Raw genomic sequence first — 18,281 nt, forward strand, 5'->3', positions numbered from 1 at the left:
AACTTTTACCTGTTGTTACTTATACTGTGATTTAACACTCTTAATACATTTTTCTCTGCTCTACAAGGTTCAGTTGCAGCATCATTGCCTGGTGTCCAGTTGAAGACCCCCCACGGTTGGTCGTCAGGTGTGGTATACACCTGGGTTTAAACCCCAGATCTGCAGCTGACTTGTACATCTTGGGAAAATTATTTAGTTTACAGCTACTTATTGAGCTTTAATTTATTCGCTGAACAAACATTTCTTGAGTATTCCTATATTCTTGATGACAGGAATCCAAAAATAAATAGGGAAAAAAAAGATTCCTGTCTTCCAGGACCTTTCATTCAAATGAGGGAGCAGATGGGTAAATACATTATTTATAGTATAGGGGCAAAGTGCATGATAGATATAAATACCTGGGGTGATCTTACTCAGGAGGGAGGGATGACCTCTGCTCAGAGGGAGTCAAGAGGGCCTCAAAGTAAAGCTGGCGTAAGTTTAAAGTTCAGGCTGAATAACCATGGAAAATTGGCTGTGCCCTGGCAGGTTCATGTGAAAAATTGTGTCGTGATTTAGAGTTGAGGCCGGGGTTAAATGTCATACTTAATGGGTCATCCATGTTAATTTTCTGAGCATCTCTGAGGTGAGCCCTGAAGGGAGGAGTTCTTTAACGGTGAAGCCCAGTGGTATTTGAAGCATAGGAAACCTGGGAAGAGGTGCAGATTAGGGGCAGCACTGGGTTTTCCCGGGTGCTCTCTGAGATCTGCATGGCTCGCTTTCAGGGAGGCTGTGAGAGGGAATAGAGATCCTGGAAAATCTCATAGGCCCTGTGTGTCACACCAAGGATTTGACCTGGCGACAGCCATTCACAGGTGTTTGAGCGGCCCAAATGAGGCCTGGAATCATAACTATATCTCTAAATATAAAAGCCTAAAAGACTGGCCCACCATCCAACTAGCCAATAGCGATGATGTGCACTGACCACCAGGGGGCAGATGCTCAATGAAGGAGCTGCTGGGCGACAGCAACTTTGCAGAATGCCCTCTCGCACTCCCGGACCCCTCAGGGGATGTGGGACTGCCGGTTTTGGCCCGATCCCTGCAGGCTAGGCCAAGGGATCCCACTGGTGCAAGAATCCATGCACTGGGCCTCTAGTAATAATTTAACTTCATCTATATGTATAAAAGGCTAATATGCTAAGTGTCTGACCATTCGGGTAACGATGTCATGTAGCAATGCCTGGCTTCCTCTCCCTAATGACTGGCCTCTTTGTAGTTTCTTCAGCTCAGGAATACAACTTGCTTCATAGCGGTGGAAACATTTCACACTTTAACCAAATGTCTGTGAAGTGTTTTCCTGTGCTTCATCTCATTTGATCCTCACAGAAGTCCTGGAGTAGGTAGATAAGAGACTTGGTGGAATCCTATTTTCTTTTCATTAGCTGGAAAATGGAGATTTAGAAAGCTTAGAAACTTGACCTGACTAAAAAGAAGTAAGAAATGGTGGGCCTTGAAAATGACTTCAGGTTTTCTCACTGTGCAGAATATAGTCAAACACTGCTTCAGTTAAATATTTTACCCTTTGTTCTCCCTGTGTGATCTACAATAATAATCTGCTTCGTGTTGATATTTATTGCTGTGTTGTTGACAATTACCTGAAAGAGAAGTTGGGGTGCTTCACTGGGCTGGAAAATGTTTAGCTAAATTAAGCAATGTCTAATTAAGCAACTTTATTCTATATATATAAAAAGGCTAAGTTGATTCGCGCATGCGCAATACATATAAAGCTCTCGCTGGCGCCAGTCGCATGAGTGTGTTTTGATCTGTCATTGTCGATTGTGAATTTGGTTAACACTTCTGTTATAGAGAAAGGCTGAATAGTGATATTGAAATATTTCTTCTAATTAATTTCCTTTCAATGTGCATGAATTTGTGCACTGGGCCACTAGTAGTAATGATAATAATGAAAAATTATGATAGCCAATCTTTACTTGCTATATGCAAGACATGATTGCACATGCTTTACATTCGTTGGCTCAAGTTCATTTAGTCATTGCAACACCTTGGTGAAGTAGGTGCTTGCCTTACCTCACACAGATAGGTCAAAGGCAGAACTGGGAGTTGAAACCAGGCAATCTAACTCCGTGGGTCCATCTTCTTAACCCCCATGGTGTTCTGCCTCTTTGGAATGCACTGCAGTGGATGCTCAACAAGTGTTAGTCCCCTTCTTGAGGCATCCATGCTCCTCTAACCTTTACCTCTTGATACCGTAGCAGGTGCTCCCAAGCACTTATATGCAAACTAATATCCCAAATAGGTAAGTGGATTTTTAAAAAGATGACATTTAAATATCAGATATATGGCTTCATAGCTCATTTTAATTGGTTAATGATCTGTTTGTAGATTTTATTTTTTTCTAATTTATATTTAAATAATTTTTTTTCAATTACAGTTGACATTCAATATTATATTAGTTTCTAGTATATAGCACAGTGGTTAGACATTTATGTAACTTACAAAGTGATCCCCAGAAGGTCTTGCACTCACCTATGCAATTATCATATTATTGACTGTATTCCCTAAGCTGTACTTTATGTCCCTGTGACTATTTTGTAACTGTCAATTTGTACTTCTTAATCCCTTCACCTTTTCATCCAGACCCCCAACCCCCTTCTCATCTCATAACCATCATTTTGTTCTCTGTGTCTACGAGTGTGTTTCTGTCTTGTATGTTTGTTTATTTTTTTCTATTCCACATATAAGTGAAATCATATCGTATTTGTCTTTCTCTATCTAACTTATTTCACTTAGCATAATACCCTTAGGTCCATTTATATTGCCATAAGTTGTATGATTTCATGCTTTCAATGGCTGAGTCATATTCCATTGTATACATATACCACATCTTCTTTATCTGTTTGTCTTTTGATTAGAGACTTTATGTATATTTAAGGTAATTATTGATAGGTATGTAGTTATTGGCATTTTATTGATTGTTTTTGTAGTTCTGTGTTTTTTTCTTATTCTCTTGCTCTCTCCTCTTGCATGTTGGTGGCTTTCTGTAGTGTTGTATTTGGATTTTTTTTTCCTCTCTTGTAGAGCATTGGTTTGTGGTTAGCATGTCCTTCATATATATCAAGTTATGTTCTTAGCAGTCTGTTTTAAATTGATGGCCACTTAAGCTAGAACACATTCTAAAATTACTACCATTTTTACTCACCCTTCCATGTTAATATTTTATCATTATTTTTTTTACTTCTTTTTCTTGTGTATGTTTGTGTGTATCTCTTAATTTACTATTGTAATTACACAGGATCTCCCTACTTTGCCTTTTAACCTTTGTACTAGTTTTAGTGTAGGTTGATCCACTGCTTTTATTATGTATTTGTCTTTGACATTGATAATTTTTTTCTTTGCGATATTTCTGTATTCATATCTTTGATATTTTTTTTTCTCTTTCTTAAAAAAAAGTCTCTATCATTTCTTATAATATAGGTGTGGTGGTGATGCAATCCTTCAGCTTTTTGTTTTTTATGAGGGAGATTTTATTAATTGTGTATGTGTTTCTGAAAAGTAAGAGAACAACATTCAGAATTTAGGGCACATTTGTAGTTATATCATCATAAACAATGAGAAGTTGTTTAGCTTTTTTATTTCTGTGCCTAGAAAATTGTGGGTCCTTGATACATATAGTATGCTTTCAGTATTTAACATGTATTAGAAGATACTGATTTTTTTTTTAACTATAGACATTCTTAATTTAAAATAATTCTATTTTATTCATTCTAAGAGGAGAGGAGCTGTAATCCTCTCATGACTCCTAAGAAAGCTCCAAACACTGGAATATTTGTTGATTGAATATCTTTGGTGTCATCAAATTAGAGACTGACTTCAGTGTTTCTTTTCTGTAGGTAAAACACAGAGATCTAATGAGATTTGTAAAAAATTCATTCTATATGTAAAAGGACAGAAACACTTTGTCCTCAATAGGTCTAATTTGGAATATTAATGCATCACATTCCAGGTGCGAAGAGTGTTGAAGTTAAATTTGCTCAGCAACACACAAGTAGTGGGTCAAAGGCAAGGACAAATGAGATTGTTAAGAGAACAGCTCAAAATCAGGCTTTATATCAGTGTAGTGTTTGATGGGAGCTATGCTTGAGTGAGTTCCTCTGAAAACAAGCATTTTATAAGGAGATTAGGGAACTCTGCCCTGAAAACTGCAGAATCAAGGACAGAGAGACTACCAGGAAGTAGAGGGTGATTGACACTTCCTAAGAGAAAGAGTTCAGGAGGATAAGAATCAGTGTTAGGACATAAATTAGAAGTTGAGAAAACTGATTTCACAGATGTATTGTTCTGCCCCCATTGGTGACCTCATCAAATACTCTGACCAGTTTCCTTCCCTTGACCTTCACTGTTGTATTTTTTCTATAAACCTTTTGTCATTCATGCCCCATGAACTGGAATTGGTCTCCTCATCCCATTATATTTATTTAGTGGTTAAGTAAGTAGATGAGTGTGGGTTTTAGCTCTCATTCTTCAGTTTTTCAAAATTAATGTGTTTTTCTTTTTTGGTAAGTTTCCAAATGTGTTCTAAAAGGAGAATCTACCTAAATGTGAGGCTCTGCTGCTTCGCTCTCTGCTGGGAAATTTGTTTTCTGTATGGGATAATTTGAAGGTTTTATTTTGTTCTTGTTTCTGTAATATCCCGATTAAAGGATTAGGAAGCCCTTTGCTGTAGTTGAGTCAGTAATACCGCCCTGAGCACAGAGACACACACTCGGGGGACATAGATTTGCATTTGTTGAATGAGTAATAACTTAGCAGCAGCACTACCTTCTTTTCTGTAACTGTGTCAACTATTAGTCACATTGCCCATGACTTCTGGGTATAGCTCTCAGAATTAGCAGAGAACTTGACAGTAATAAGACGTAGGTTGTGGAAATGACTAGGTTATAGTTATGAGTATTGAAAAAGACGGCTCATGGTTCCAGAGTGGAGATACTTGTTTAGCTATTGCACATGAAGCACTGCCCTCAGCATCCCCTTTACGTCAAATTCCCATTTACTCCATCAACCTTTTGTTTGGACTTAGTATTTGATAGCTACAATTAGGAACCCCAAAATAATGATCATTGTTTTCTGGAAGCTCAAAGCTTCACGTCAACTAATAAGTAGTATTTGTATCTATATCTATTTCCATGTGTTTGTGTGTTTAATATATATATATATATATATATATATATATATATATATATATATATAATATATGAGAAAACTGTATGTTAATAAATACTGACTTTATAATCATTCAAAGTATGTATACATTTTTTGGGACTCCCATATATATACAGGGTATCCCAAAAAATGTATACACACTTTAACAGCTGACAGCTCAATTTTGAAAATGAATTTTAATAAACACTGCCTTTATAATTATTCAAAGTGTGTGTATATACATTCTTTTGGGACACCCTATATTTTGCTTTTTAATAGATGTATTATGAAAAGAGTATGATAAGAGCACAGAGGGAGGCGAAACTGCCTGCCTGGTGGGGGCAGGGAGGTCTGTTATGAGCAGGGTTGTTTTTGAGTTAGAAATGGGAGTTTTACAAATAGGGTAGATGGGTTGGTCAGCATCTCTGGAGAAAGAAAACCACAGCAGCAAAAAAGAGGATGAAATATTTTTGTAATGATGTGAATTCTGTTATGGTTGGAAAAGGGTGGGGCAACGGCTGAGGCTGGTAAACAGGTTGGGTCCAGATTGCGAAGTGTCAGTAGAGATAAGGGAGACTTTGGAAAGCTTTCACTGGGGTGTGCCATGATCAGAACTTTATAAAAATAATTCTGGTGACAGTGTGAAGGGGAGGAAATGGATGGGGGAGTCTGGTGCCTAATGGGCTATGCGTCCTCTGTCTTCCAGCTTTCTCCTGTGCTTCTGGAGAGTATCTAGAGATGAAGAACCAGGTCTGCAGTAAGTGTGGTGAAGGCACCTACTCCTTGGGCAGTGGCATCAAATTTGATGAATGGGATGAATTGCCAGCAGGATTTTCCAACGTTGCAACATTCATGGACACTGTGGTTGGCCCTTCTGACACCAGGCCTGATGGCTGTAACAAGTAAGAACCCAAAGGAACCTTTGCATTTTGATTGAACAGTTGAGAAAGGTGTAGTTGCTCTTTTCCAGAAAGAAGTTGAGGATAATCTTGGTATTGATTGGGATTATAGATAAACTAATTACAAATAAACATTTTTTTTTTTTGGCTAGTCATTACAAATAATGTAGCTCAGTTTTTATGAAGTTAAAATAATTGTTCTCAGGACAGAATAGATACCATATGCAAAAATGTGATAAAGCTATTAGAAAACAAATTAATTTTCTAATATATTTATAACTACACTCAAGCCAGTGTATTTCTAAAAACGCTTCTCTAATTTTTAATAGGTAAGTTCAGATTTTTTTTTCTCTTCCTCTGAAAGAAAGAATGTGTAGCCTTCATTTAGGCACTTGATTATCTTCTAATAGAGAGTGGGTGAAATATGTGAAGTGGAAAGCTCATTTGCTTAATTTCTACCTCTTATAGGAAATTATTAGCTTTGCCTATGATACCACTGGAGGACTTTGAAATTGTTTTTTTTTTAAATATATTTTATTGATTTCTTACAGAGAGGAAGAGAGAGGGACAGAGAGTCAGAAACATCGATGAGAGAGAAACATCGATCAGCTGCCTCCTGCACACCCCCCCACTGGGGATGTGCCCGCAACCAGGGCACATGCCCTTGACAGGAATCGAACCCGGGACCCTTCAGTCCGCAGGCCGACGCTCTATCCACTGAGCCAAACCGGTTTCGGCTTGAAATTGTTTTGATAAAAAACAAAACAAAATGTTTATCTGTGGTCTGTACCATTTCCGTTCCCGGGTATTGACTATGTAACATTTCTTTTCACATGGCCATGTTATTAAACATTCGGCCTCTGGCTAACTCCTGACAAGAGTGGGTTTTCAGAAACTCACACGTTTTACCATGAGCTAAAGATGCTGGGACTTATTTAGCTATGCTAAAAGATATGCTCCCTCGCTTCCCCTCCTACCTTCCCTGATTTTTATATAGATCTGGATGTTCATCTAATATTATTTTCTCAGCCTATAATATTTCCTTTATTATTTTTGCAAGTCCACTGCTCAAAAATTCTCTCAGCTTTTGTTTACCTGAAATCTTTATTTATCTTTATTTTAGCATCATTTTTGAAGAATATTTTGTGGGCATGGGAATCACTCATTGTGTTTATATTTTATTTAAAGTTGATTATATTTGTAAGAGCTGTCCCAATTTCTCACCTATTTCTCTGGACTGTCTTTTTTCTCAGTTAGGGATCTTCTTTTCTCATTTCTTCGCCTGTCTACTAAATTTTATTTTATCTTGAGTGTTGTGAATATTAAAATATAGGAAAAGCAGATTATTATTATTTTTTTCATTTAAAAGGTGTTGAATTTTGTTCTGGCAGGCAATTTATTTACTGGAAGAGTACCTTGATCTCATCAGGACTGATTTTATTATTTTTTCTCTCATATCAAGGAATCTTCTCACCTCCTGCATGTGCATATGTTAATAAATAAAATTTCAGATGTTATTTGAGAGACTAACTCTACCCCAAACTAGTAGAATTAGTGATTGTCTCTTTAGTGATCAAAGTTTTGGTGAAAAATAGCAGTTTCATAGCAAATTGATCTTACCAAGATTTAGGGAATTGTGTGCCATAAGCAATGAATCTTTTCCCAGTAATGGTGTTGGCTGTTGAATTCCAGAAAAGCTCTGGTCTTCTCTGCTGTGCCTTGCTGAAGGAATGACTTTTGAATCTGAGTTACATAGGTTTCTGAATGCTGATGTAAGATGCCCCTTGGTTTTGTTTCCACAGCTCTTCTTGGGTCCCTCGTGGAAATTACATAGAGTCAAATCGTGATGACTGCACCGTGTCTTTGATCTATGCCGTGCACCTTAAGAAGTCGGGTAATGTCTTCTTTGAGTACCAGTACGTCGACAACAACATCTTCTTTGAGTTCTTTGTAAGGCCTTTTATATTCTGAAATTTACTCTTTATGGGGCATTCATGTAGTATTTACCTTAATCCATTGTTTCCATTACACTTTATGCCTTCTCAGTTTTTTTTTTTGTGTGTGTGTGTTAACTGAAACTTTTTATGCTAAAAGACAACTTTACTTTTTCCTATAATATTTTATTTTCTGGTGAATTTCTTTACTTCTGAGAGCTTGCCTTGTAGAGTAACATTGAGCTTGTTTTACGTTTGGTTATGACCATTAGATGACCATTTGGTGTGGATTCTTTGTGTGATAAATATTTTCTCCAAGATTCATTTTAAAAATTGTTATTTTTTGTAGCTACAGATGCTTTTTTTTTTGTTAAAAATGTGTCTCCACCAAATTCAATTTTTGTTTAGAAACATTTTTTCTCCCTGCAATTTCAAATATTTGAATTATTTAACTGTATTCATGGGCAGTATTTCAGAAGTAGAGGTGGCTGTATGATTTTGATTCTGTCAGTTTTGCACAATCTAAAGGAATTAATGGATGGGATAGCTGATGTCTCTGGCAAGAGATTAAATAGCATTACAATCTCTTGGATAAAATAATAGTCTAACAGAATAGGCTGTTACCTCTAAAATTATTTAACTATTTTATATAAACTGTAGCTAATCTAGTGACTATTTGTTGTGGCAGTGACTCAAATGCTTGAGAAAATGTTTTCCCATTGACGTCGCATACAAAAAAAAAGTGTGTGCAAGTAATTGGCAAAATACCTTGTAAAAGGTTTTTGTGGTACAGATTTTAGAAGGAAATGTACTAAAAATTCTAAGACAAATATATATTGCTCTTGATAACGGAAATTTTTAAATCAAAAGTTGGTGGGAAGAGATATTTTTGATTAAAGTATGAACCTTAGATTTGAAGTCAAGAGATTCTGGCTCTAGTCCCATCTCGGCAAGTGCTAGCTGTGCGTTATTGGGCAATTACGTTTACTTTTCAACCCTCAGCATTCCCTTTTGTAAAGTGGACTGTGTGATGGCCCTTTTAAGGAGCCCTCCTAGCTCTAATATCCTTTGATAAGTTTAAGATATTAAGCAACCTTCAGATTTGCTTTTGAAGCTGCGTTTTGTTTATAAAACACTTCTTCGGGTGAAAAATTACCCATTTTATGGGACAATTTTGCAATATTACTAAACCTAAACTAAAGTTAAGAAGCAAGGTAATTATATAATAGTTCGAATAAGCACTTAGTTTTATATTGTCCAGCAAGTGCTTTGAGGATTGTCAATAACGGTCCTCCAGAGGCGTGAAGTTTCATTACTTCCTTCCCAGGAGCCTTTGTTCTTCTGGTTATAGACTGAAGAGGGATGGCAAGTTCATGTTCCTCCTTTCATTGATGCTTCAGCTTCCGAGGTTGTGATTTATTGACTCAAGTCATCCTGCTAAGGGCTAGTGGGAAGGAAATGTCTGAGGACTGAAAGATGCAGTTGTACCTGTGGAATTACATCATTTGAACCAATGAAGTATTTAATTTTGGAACTCTATGAGACTTTCACTCGGCCCCGCACCCCTTTTAAATGATGAAACTGAAACCTGGAAAGAATAATGGATTGGACCAAGGTTATACTGTTGCTAGTTACTTTTAGAATGAATAACAGAGCTCAGGCACCTAGAATGCCAGTAGAAAGAATGTCATGATGACACATGATGTCTGATTTTGGCTGAAAAAAAGCTGTCAGCTTATCCAAACACTGACAGCCAAAGGTATATGCAGGGTCCATATCTGTTCTAGAATGGCTTAACACTTACATTAAAATGGCCATTATGCTTATAATATAAACTAGTAGCCCTGTGCACGAATCCATGCGCCAGTAGCTTGCCAGTAGCTCGCTGCCGCCCTCCTGTAGCTCTCCACTTGCTGCCCCGCCCTCCTGTAGCTCCCTCCGTCCCCCCCGGCCCTCCCTCATAGCTTGTTGCCCTGCCCCCTCCTGTAGCTCTCTGCCACCCACTTGTAGCTCCCTGCCCCACCCTCCTGCTGATCCCTGATCCGGTCGTTATGTCGTCAGTCATTATGCTTCACAGCATAACGACCATTTGCATATTACACCTTTATTATATAGGATAGGATACTTGAATTCAATTGAAGCCAATATCCTCAGTAGTGGAAATTCTCTGGTATTTGGATGGCAAAAGGACCTATTTTCTAGTTAGTAAGTCTTTAGGAAATTTCATGATGGCGAACATATTCTGTTCCAGAGGATGCATGAAGTGGCAAGCATGATTTAGAAAAGAAAGAGCCATTTGGGTGGAAGTAGAATAGGTGATGAGAACCTATTTTAACCCTACTCTATTGGTGACTATTGTGCAATACTGTAATTATGGCCTAACTTTTGATGTTTCCATCTTCTTTGTAGACCTGGAAAAGTAGTGTCCTAAACCCTAGGCATTTTGAAAGAATTTTCTGGAAAGCACAAAGTGGTGCTAAAGATATTAATTATGTAGTCCTTTGAATCAGTGTGGCAAATAATTAACATTTACCCCCAAATAAAAATTTGGGACTTTGACTGTGGCCACTTAACCAATACATTTGGATTAAGTCCTGGGGAACTGAAAACAAAGCAGACTTAAATTATTTATTAATTTAAGATTTTACTGCCCCAAATATTATTAAAAAAGTAAACTTTATTTTTATACCATTGGGCCTGCATGGTGAATGCAAGCTTTTAAAACAATTTGGTAAGATTTTTGTAGTTACTTTTTCTCTTTATGTGAATTTACAGTATGAAGTGCTCTTTTCCTTCTTTCCCTTCTCCACTCCCCTCCTTCCTTCTCAGTGAGATAGTAGATAAACCTGAGTTTTAAAATAATGATAGTGGTTTATCTACAGCCACTCATGCGTAGCAGTTGTCACTTCGGTTTCAGAGGTCTTGATGTGTTGACTTGTTGAAAATGACTCATGGGCATTGTTGAATGTATGTATTAAAAGAACTTATTGCAGCCTGCCCTATGCTGAGTAGCACATTTAATTAAAGCCATTATTCAAGAAGATATACTGGGACCATTGTGTTTGTTCCGCAGATTCAGAACGATCAGTGCCAGGAGATGGACACCACGGCGGACAAGTGGGTCAGACTCACGGACAGTGGAGAGTGGGGCTCGCATTCTGTAAGTCTCTCTCTGTTCTTCTCCTCAGTCACCAACCCCATTCTTCTCCTTCTTTTTCCAACCTTTTTTAAAAGTTTATTTTAAGGGAAAAAAAACTTCAAAATTGTTTATGAATTTAGAAAATTTCCAGTTAAGAGACCAAGTTTCATGGACTCAGTCTCTTTCTAGGTATTTTTCTCTACCTTTCCCTTTTTCCTTAGGCTCTTTCCTTTCTCTTTCCCATCATACTTCAACTTTCCTCCTTTCAAAGGGGGCAATAACAAGAAATAAGGCTGATCAAACCAATATACAAAACCTCTGAGTATCTACGTTTATAGATGTGCTTGTCATATGGGAGACAATCAGTGGCTCTTGCATTGGAAGGATCCTTGAGTTCCTTTCACCCAGCTTTCTCTGCAGTCGTCCCCTTCCCCACTCCCACCCCCCATAAGTGATGTTTCAAGCTTGCCTTGTTGGGAACTGTGCTGACCCTACTGTTGGGTAGCTCTGATTACCACAAAATTCACCCCTGTGTTTGGAACCTAAACCTTCTCCTGTCTAGTTGCCACTGTTGAGTCAGAGTCTTATGCCCTTTGAAAAATGCCTTCCCACTGAAATAAAGTAACTGCCTAATTCTTCACACAATAACTGTAAATGCTTGAAGGCAAATATCAGGGGACACAGTCCATGCAGCTGCTATTATTTGGGGCACTGTGCCTTTGGAGTGACACATGCATTTAAAATCAAGCTCTGCCTTACAGTAGCCGTGTTTCTTTAGGCAACTGGCTTAATCTCTTTGAGATTGGTCTTTTTTTTTTTTCATGTAAGAAATAAAACCACTCTTGCAGGGATAAATGAAAGGGTACATGGGTGCCCACAATGCTGACGGAGCTCTGTTTCAGTAAGTGACCATCCAGGGGCTCCAGCTTGGAGTGATTAATACAGTGTACTTTTCCGAGTATTTTTTGAACTGAATGCTTGGAAGTGACGTTAGTACCACTTAAGATCTATTTGCCTAAGCATTCTCTCCGCTGGGCTTTGAAGGTACAAATAACCCTTGGCAACAAATATGCTTTCTTCACTTATGAAGACTTCATGCAAGACGAAAGTACTTAGTGTACTACTTCTCTGAATCCCTGGCAAGGTGAAATGGTTGGATATGTTTTAAGTTTATATGGTTTGGATTTGGCCAGAGACTACATAGAAGAATAAGGGTGGCAAATGAGAAAGCAAGGAACCCTTAAAATTAGTTTGCTTGTCTGAATTAGCATGACATTTCTCAGAAAGTTAGTTTGATTTATAATTAGAAAAAATATCCCAGTGGCAAAGAAAGCAGATATTAGACATAGTAACATTTAAGTTCTAAAATCATAGAGTTAAATCAGTTTTTTTTATAAGAACAGTCCTGTTTTCTCTTGTTTCTGTTGCAGTATTGCTTATTAAATAAATTAATAAAGAAGCCAACTCAGTCTGTTGCTTTTTTGTTCTCAGAGCTCAAAGTCTGCTTATGAATAATGGCATCCAATAAATACATAATTGGTCTGAGTGCCTTTCACTCTCTAAAATGAGTCTCTTTTAAATATAAACCAAGACTTCATGCAAAAGCTTCGAAAATAATTTTATTTTTTAATTTAGATTTGATGAATTTTCTTTCTTTATTACTATATTTTTTTTGGATTGGCAAAGTATTTTTACTTTATTTTTTTGGAAAATGTGAACTTCAGCAGAGCTTAGGTCTGAATTAGCAGTAGACTTAAATTTATGGATTCCAAATTAATGGTGTTTCACTATAATTCAAAGAAAAATGCACGAGAGATTAGCTTTCAGGCATGGTTGGATGTAGCACGGCTTAGCTAACCTGAGTGTCTTGTGCTTTGCTTTACAGGTAATGCTAAAGTCTGGCCCAAACATACTGTACTGGAGAACTACAGGCATCCTTATGGGTTCCAAGGCAGTCAAGCCAGTGTTGGTAAAAAATATCACAATTGAAGGTATTTCGCAGCAATCTGTTTTAATAGTCACCTATCACACTTTATATTGAGTTACATATTGATTGAATTGTCGGTTTGACTGGCCCAAGAGTTTATGGGACAGGAATTAGTATGTTAAGTATCATACAGGTGTATAGGTGCTGGTTTTATTCCTGGAAAGTTGACTGATCTTTTTTTTTTTTTGTACCCTTAAACTGAATTATTTAATCTGTGTGAAAAAGTACACATGATGACAATTTTAGGTGTCTTTAAATAAAAGAAAAATGTCTTTGTTAATAAGAGCCTATTATTCATTAGAGTAATGTCTATTGTGCCAGTCATTGAGCTTACTCAGGCCACTGCTGCATCCAAAAAAATAACAATCAAATAAACATCTTGGCCTGACTATCTCCCAAATCTCTTGTGCTACTTCATATATATCCTATCTAATAAAAGAGTAATATGCAAATTAACCATCACTCTGCTACACCCACAAGCCACGCCCACAAGCCATGCCCACCAGCCAATCAGGAGCAAATATGCAAATAAACCCAACCAAGATGGCTACAGCCACAGAGAGCAGGAGGGAGGCTTGGTTTTCCCAGGCAATGGAGGAAGCCAAGCTTTCCACCTGCCCTTGCTGACCTAGGCCTCCACTCAAGGGTACAAAGTTTCAATTATAGAAGTTAAACAAATCCAAACAGAAATGGCGGCAGCCACGGAACTGGAAAGAGCAGGAGGCTAGGGTTGCCCCCGGCAATGGAGGAAGCCAAGCTTTCTGCACACCCTGGCCGGCCCAGGCCTCCCCTTAAGGCTACAAAGTTTCAATTATAGAAGATACATAAACCCCAAAAGAAATGGCTGCCACCACGGAGCAAGCAGAAGGCTTGGCTCTGCTCCAGGCTACAAAGTTTCAATTGTAGAAGATAAATATGTCCCAGATACCAGGGCCTCCGCTTGGGTCACCGGGGGGCATGGCTGGCCTGCAAACCATCACAGGCCCCTCGCTCAGGCCACCCCACGCCTGAAGGGAATCCCCACCCTGATCTGGGACACTCTTCAGGGAAAACCATCTGGCCCCCACCCGTGCACCAGGCCTCTAGCCTATCTAATAAAAGAGTAATATGCAGATTGACCATCACTCCCACACACAAGGGACCATCTGCCCCTATGTGGTCAAAGATCCTGCCCCCATGTGGACACAAGATGGCCACCACAAGATGGTCAGCAGGGGAGGGCAGTTGGGGGGGACCCAGGCCTGCAGTGGAGAGCAGTTGGGGGGGACCAGGCCTGCAGGGGACGGCAGTTAGGGGTGACCAGGCCTGCAGGGGATGGCAGTTAGGGGCAAACTGGCTGGCAGGGGATCAGTTAGGCATCAATCAGGCTGGCAGGGGAGTGGTTAGGGGGTGATCAGGCTGGCAGGCAGAAGCAGTTAAGGGCAATCAGGAAGGCAGGCAGGTGAGCAGTTGGAAGCCAGCAGTCCTGGATTGTGAGAGGGATGTCCGACATCCCTCGAGGGGTCCCAGATTGGAGAGGGTGCAGGCTGGGCTGAGGGACACCCCTACCCCCCCGCCCCGTGCATGAATTGTGCACCGAGCCTCTATATCAGAGAGGAAGGGAGAGGGAGAGAGATAGAAATATGCCCCCACTGGGGATCGAGCCTGCAACCAAGGCACATGCCCTGACCTGGAATTAAACCGTGACCTCCTGGTTTATAGGTCAACGCGTATTGTGGCCTGGTTCTTGTGCTTCTTCTGAATCAGCTGAGCCTTTGTGGCCCAGGAAAGCGGCCAGTAAACCCTGAAATTGTTCAGCCTCAGGGCTACTTATAATTAAAGCAGTGATTCTCCTTTATGAAAGTTTGGCTTGTGTTTTAATATGTTTAAAGTGTACTTGTTCCTGTGATGCTAACTCATTAGTCCTAGGGACATCTGCTGGCAAAGGCTGAAATTACAAACCAGAAGAAAAGTTAAGCCCTCTAGGGTCTGTTAAGTCTTGCCAGTGACTTAGTGAGCAGACCACAGAAAGGGAGCAAACAGGTAGCCACAGAGATCAGAGGATGGTAGCTTGTAGAATTGGAGGGGACCTTAGAGTTTATCCCACTCTGAGTTCGTGGAGTTGTCTTTTGACGACTGAGTTTATACATTTACTATACCTCTAACAAATGCCAATCTCTTGCTTCAGTGTTTGCTCTCCTTACTGTGTTTTATTCAGTATCTATCCCAGTTACCTGCCTGCAGCAAGCACTTCTTGGGGTTGAATGAATGAGAGAAAGGATTTGGGCTGAGCTCAGTGTCAGTAATGCTCTCTCATTTCTGGCAGAAGCTGAAAGAAGGTGCTGGTTTGCGCACTTCTGTTGGGTCCTCCCTCCCATGCTCTGTGTGTTACTCTCCCACAGGAGTGGCATACACATCAGAATGCTTCCCATGCAAGCCGGGCACCTTCAGCAATAAGCCAGGTTCGTTCAGCTGCCAAGTGTGTCCCAGAAACACCTACTCTGAGAAAGGAGCCAAAGAATGCACAAAGTGTGCAGAGGACTCCCAGTTTTCAGGTGGGTCTAATCTTTGCCCATTTATACTCTATGTTCTTTTCTTTTTAAATGTACATTTGTTGAGTCTATAGTCCTAAGCCAGATGTCACACATAAGTGGGACAGGAACAATGGGCTAGACACCAAAGGGCTGAAGTGAATCAATACTGAGTGGATAAAAATTACTTTTATCCCTTTCTGCATGACTTTTCCTTTTGTCTGTAAATTTTTTCCTATTTCATACTTCACAGGTAACTGCCTGGGATTTGTTTATACTGATCTGAATTCATGCTGTACTTTTAGGTGATTTATGGAATCCTACCTAATAATAGACAAATATGCAAATTGACCGTACTTTTGCTATGCCCACGATTGGCCAGGAGGCGCGGGGGGGCGGGACTCGGGGTGGCTGGGGTGGCCGATTGGGCCGGCGGGATGCTGAGCTCGCATCGCCAGCGGCAGTGCAAGCTCAGCGTCTGTGCCATGGCTGTGCTATGACACAGAAGGGGCCTCTAGGGCAGCGAGCTCACGTCCTGCCGCGGACCATCAAAAGTGGGGGAGCTGGGTGCCTGTCCGCTGGTGCACCAGGCCTTTCAGAAGCCTCCGGCGTGGCGGAGGCTTCTGAAAGGCCTGGTGCCGGAGCGGACAGGCACCCAGCTCCCCCGTGATCGAAAGCGAAAGCATGTAGGGGTCCCTATACGTGCATGATTTAATCATGCACTGGGCCTCTAGTAGAGATATATTTAGAAACTTTTCATTTGTTCCAAATTTACAATTTTAATGATAATAGAATAAGTCTAACGTCTTCTTGGAAAAACTGTGATATGTCCCAGGTGTATCATGGAAGCACTTATTGTTCTAGTGAAAATAAAAATGTAAGCCCTTATCTTCTTCAGGCCTAGCTAGTTGAACCTAAATTTCTCTGGTAAGGTTATTTTTACTTTCTAGTTGTTTCTCTTTTGCTTGTTTGTTTATTTTGTTTTTTGCCCTTTCTTAGAGTCACAAAGGACTCATTTTTGAAATGCATTTTTGTTGTTGTTGTTGTTGCAGAAGAAGGATCGGGCGAGTGTATGGAGCGCCCTCCCTGTACCACAAAAGACTATTTTCAGATCCACAGTCCATGTGATGAAGATGGAAAGGTATTGGCAGTGTTCAGTGCACTCCATTTCATGTTTATTCAGCCATCTTCCCAGTTTTAGCAGACTTTTATTTGTTGATGAGAGAGTTGAATGAGCTGATTTATAAAACATGTATCTAAAGTAGTTCAGAGAAATTTAATAATTTATCTTCTGAAGCCTGCCTTCCTGGCTTTGATTTTCCAACCTACTAATTAGTGCTGTGGGCAAGTTATTGGCTGTGCCTACGTTTCAGTGTTTTCATTAGTAAAATAGGGATAATCTCTGTACCTATTTCCTGAGGCTGCTATGAGAATATCAGCTATTCAATGGAAGGTTCCTAGCACAGTGCCTGGCACATATTGAGTGCCCAATAAATCCCTGCTATTTTTTTTAACAGTTATATGTTTTAAAAAGTAATACTGTCAGGAGTAGCACAGCCTTAAAATGTATCCTGTGACTCTCAGGATGGAAACCCAGTAAGTCCTCACTTAATGTTATTGATAGACTTGAAGTGAATCGATGTATCACAAAACCAATTTTACTCTAGGCTAATTGATAGAAACAAGAGTCAACAATGTTATAATGAAACCACAAAGGCTATTGAATGAAATGACTTTACTTGGGGACCTGTTGTATCCTGTAACTTCTATTTAATTATTTGGTTTCTCAGTAGGTTTTGTCAATAAAAAAGCCATGCAGCCATTGGCTAATTTAGTCATGGCAGATTGCTGTGTAATTGCATTCAGAAAATGCAAAGTAATTACCATATAAACAACACCGAGCCAGAGGAAAAATGCACACATGAACTCTGCAGCTGACCTGCCGTTCTCTTAATTAAAAAGGGTCAGCCTATGCCGGCCTATTCATAGGAGAAGCTGAGATTGAAGTGGTTTTGATGCAACATGCTTTCTGTATGTTTACATCTTCAAAATCATGACAGTTAATACCTTGACCTAATTTGGAAAATACACATAGATGCCAGTATTGCTTTATTTTCTTAATCTGAGGTCCTAACCTATAATTTTATACTTATATGGTTATTGTAGTTACCCTTAGGTCTTAATTTTTTTTTAAGTAATTTACTTTTAAAGCTTAAGATTAGATCACACTCCTGGTCTTGATGGACCATAAAGGGTTTGCTAGTGTTTTGGTATCAGATTATCTAGCACTTTTCTTTACCTTTAATAAACTTCAATATTATAAAGTCTTCCAAATGCTTAAGGTCTATAACAGTACTTCTGAATTATATAGCAGGAGTAAGATCTAGGAGACATTAAAAGTAGCATATAAAGGATATGGCTTTAGATCTGCCTTTCTTCCTATATGATCAAAACGAGTCAAACACATTCGTTTCTTAGGATGATGGGAAAACAACATGACCTTTCTCAGTGATTAGGGATTTCTGCATTTGTTTAAAAATAAAAATGTTATTATAATCTTCTTTAAAATCTTTAAAAAACTGTTTTATTGAGATGTAATTCTCCTACCATA

General features: G+C 39.2%; 1 protein-coding gene across 1 annotated transcript in view; it reads left to right on the plus strand.

Moving 5' to 3' along the window:
• Positions 1 to 18,281, plus strand: part of ELAPOR2 (endosome-lysosome associated apoptosis and autophagy regulator family member 2) — a gene marked incomplete at its 5' end in the record, with an annotated part of 128,950 nt that overhangs the window by 71,056 nt on the left and 39,613 nt on the right. The window contains 6 exons of the mRNA XM_079786842.1: positions 5,908 to 6,103; positions 7,903 to 8,050; positions 11,108 to 11,194; positions 13,059 to 13,164; positions 15,542 to 15,694; positions 16,723 to 16,811. Coding sequence (XP_079642968.1) covers positions 5,908 to 6,103; positions 7,903 to 8,050; positions 11,108 to 11,194; positions 13,059 to 13,164; positions 15,542 to 15,694; positions 16,723 to 16,811 — 779 coding nt within the window. The remainder of the gene's footprint in view (positions 1 to 5,907; positions 6,104 to 7,902; positions 8,051 to 11,107; positions 11,195 to 13,058; positions 13,165 to 15,541; positions 15,695 to 16,722; positions 16,812 to 18,281) is intronic.

The sequence above is a fragment of the Cnephaeus nilssonii genome, assembly GCF_951640355.1.
Source record: "Cnephaeus nilssonii genome assembly, chromosome: 12".
NCBI classification, from domain to species: Eukaryota; Metazoa; Chordata; class Mammalia; order Chiroptera; family Vespertilionidae; genus Cnephaeus; species Cnephaeus nilssonii.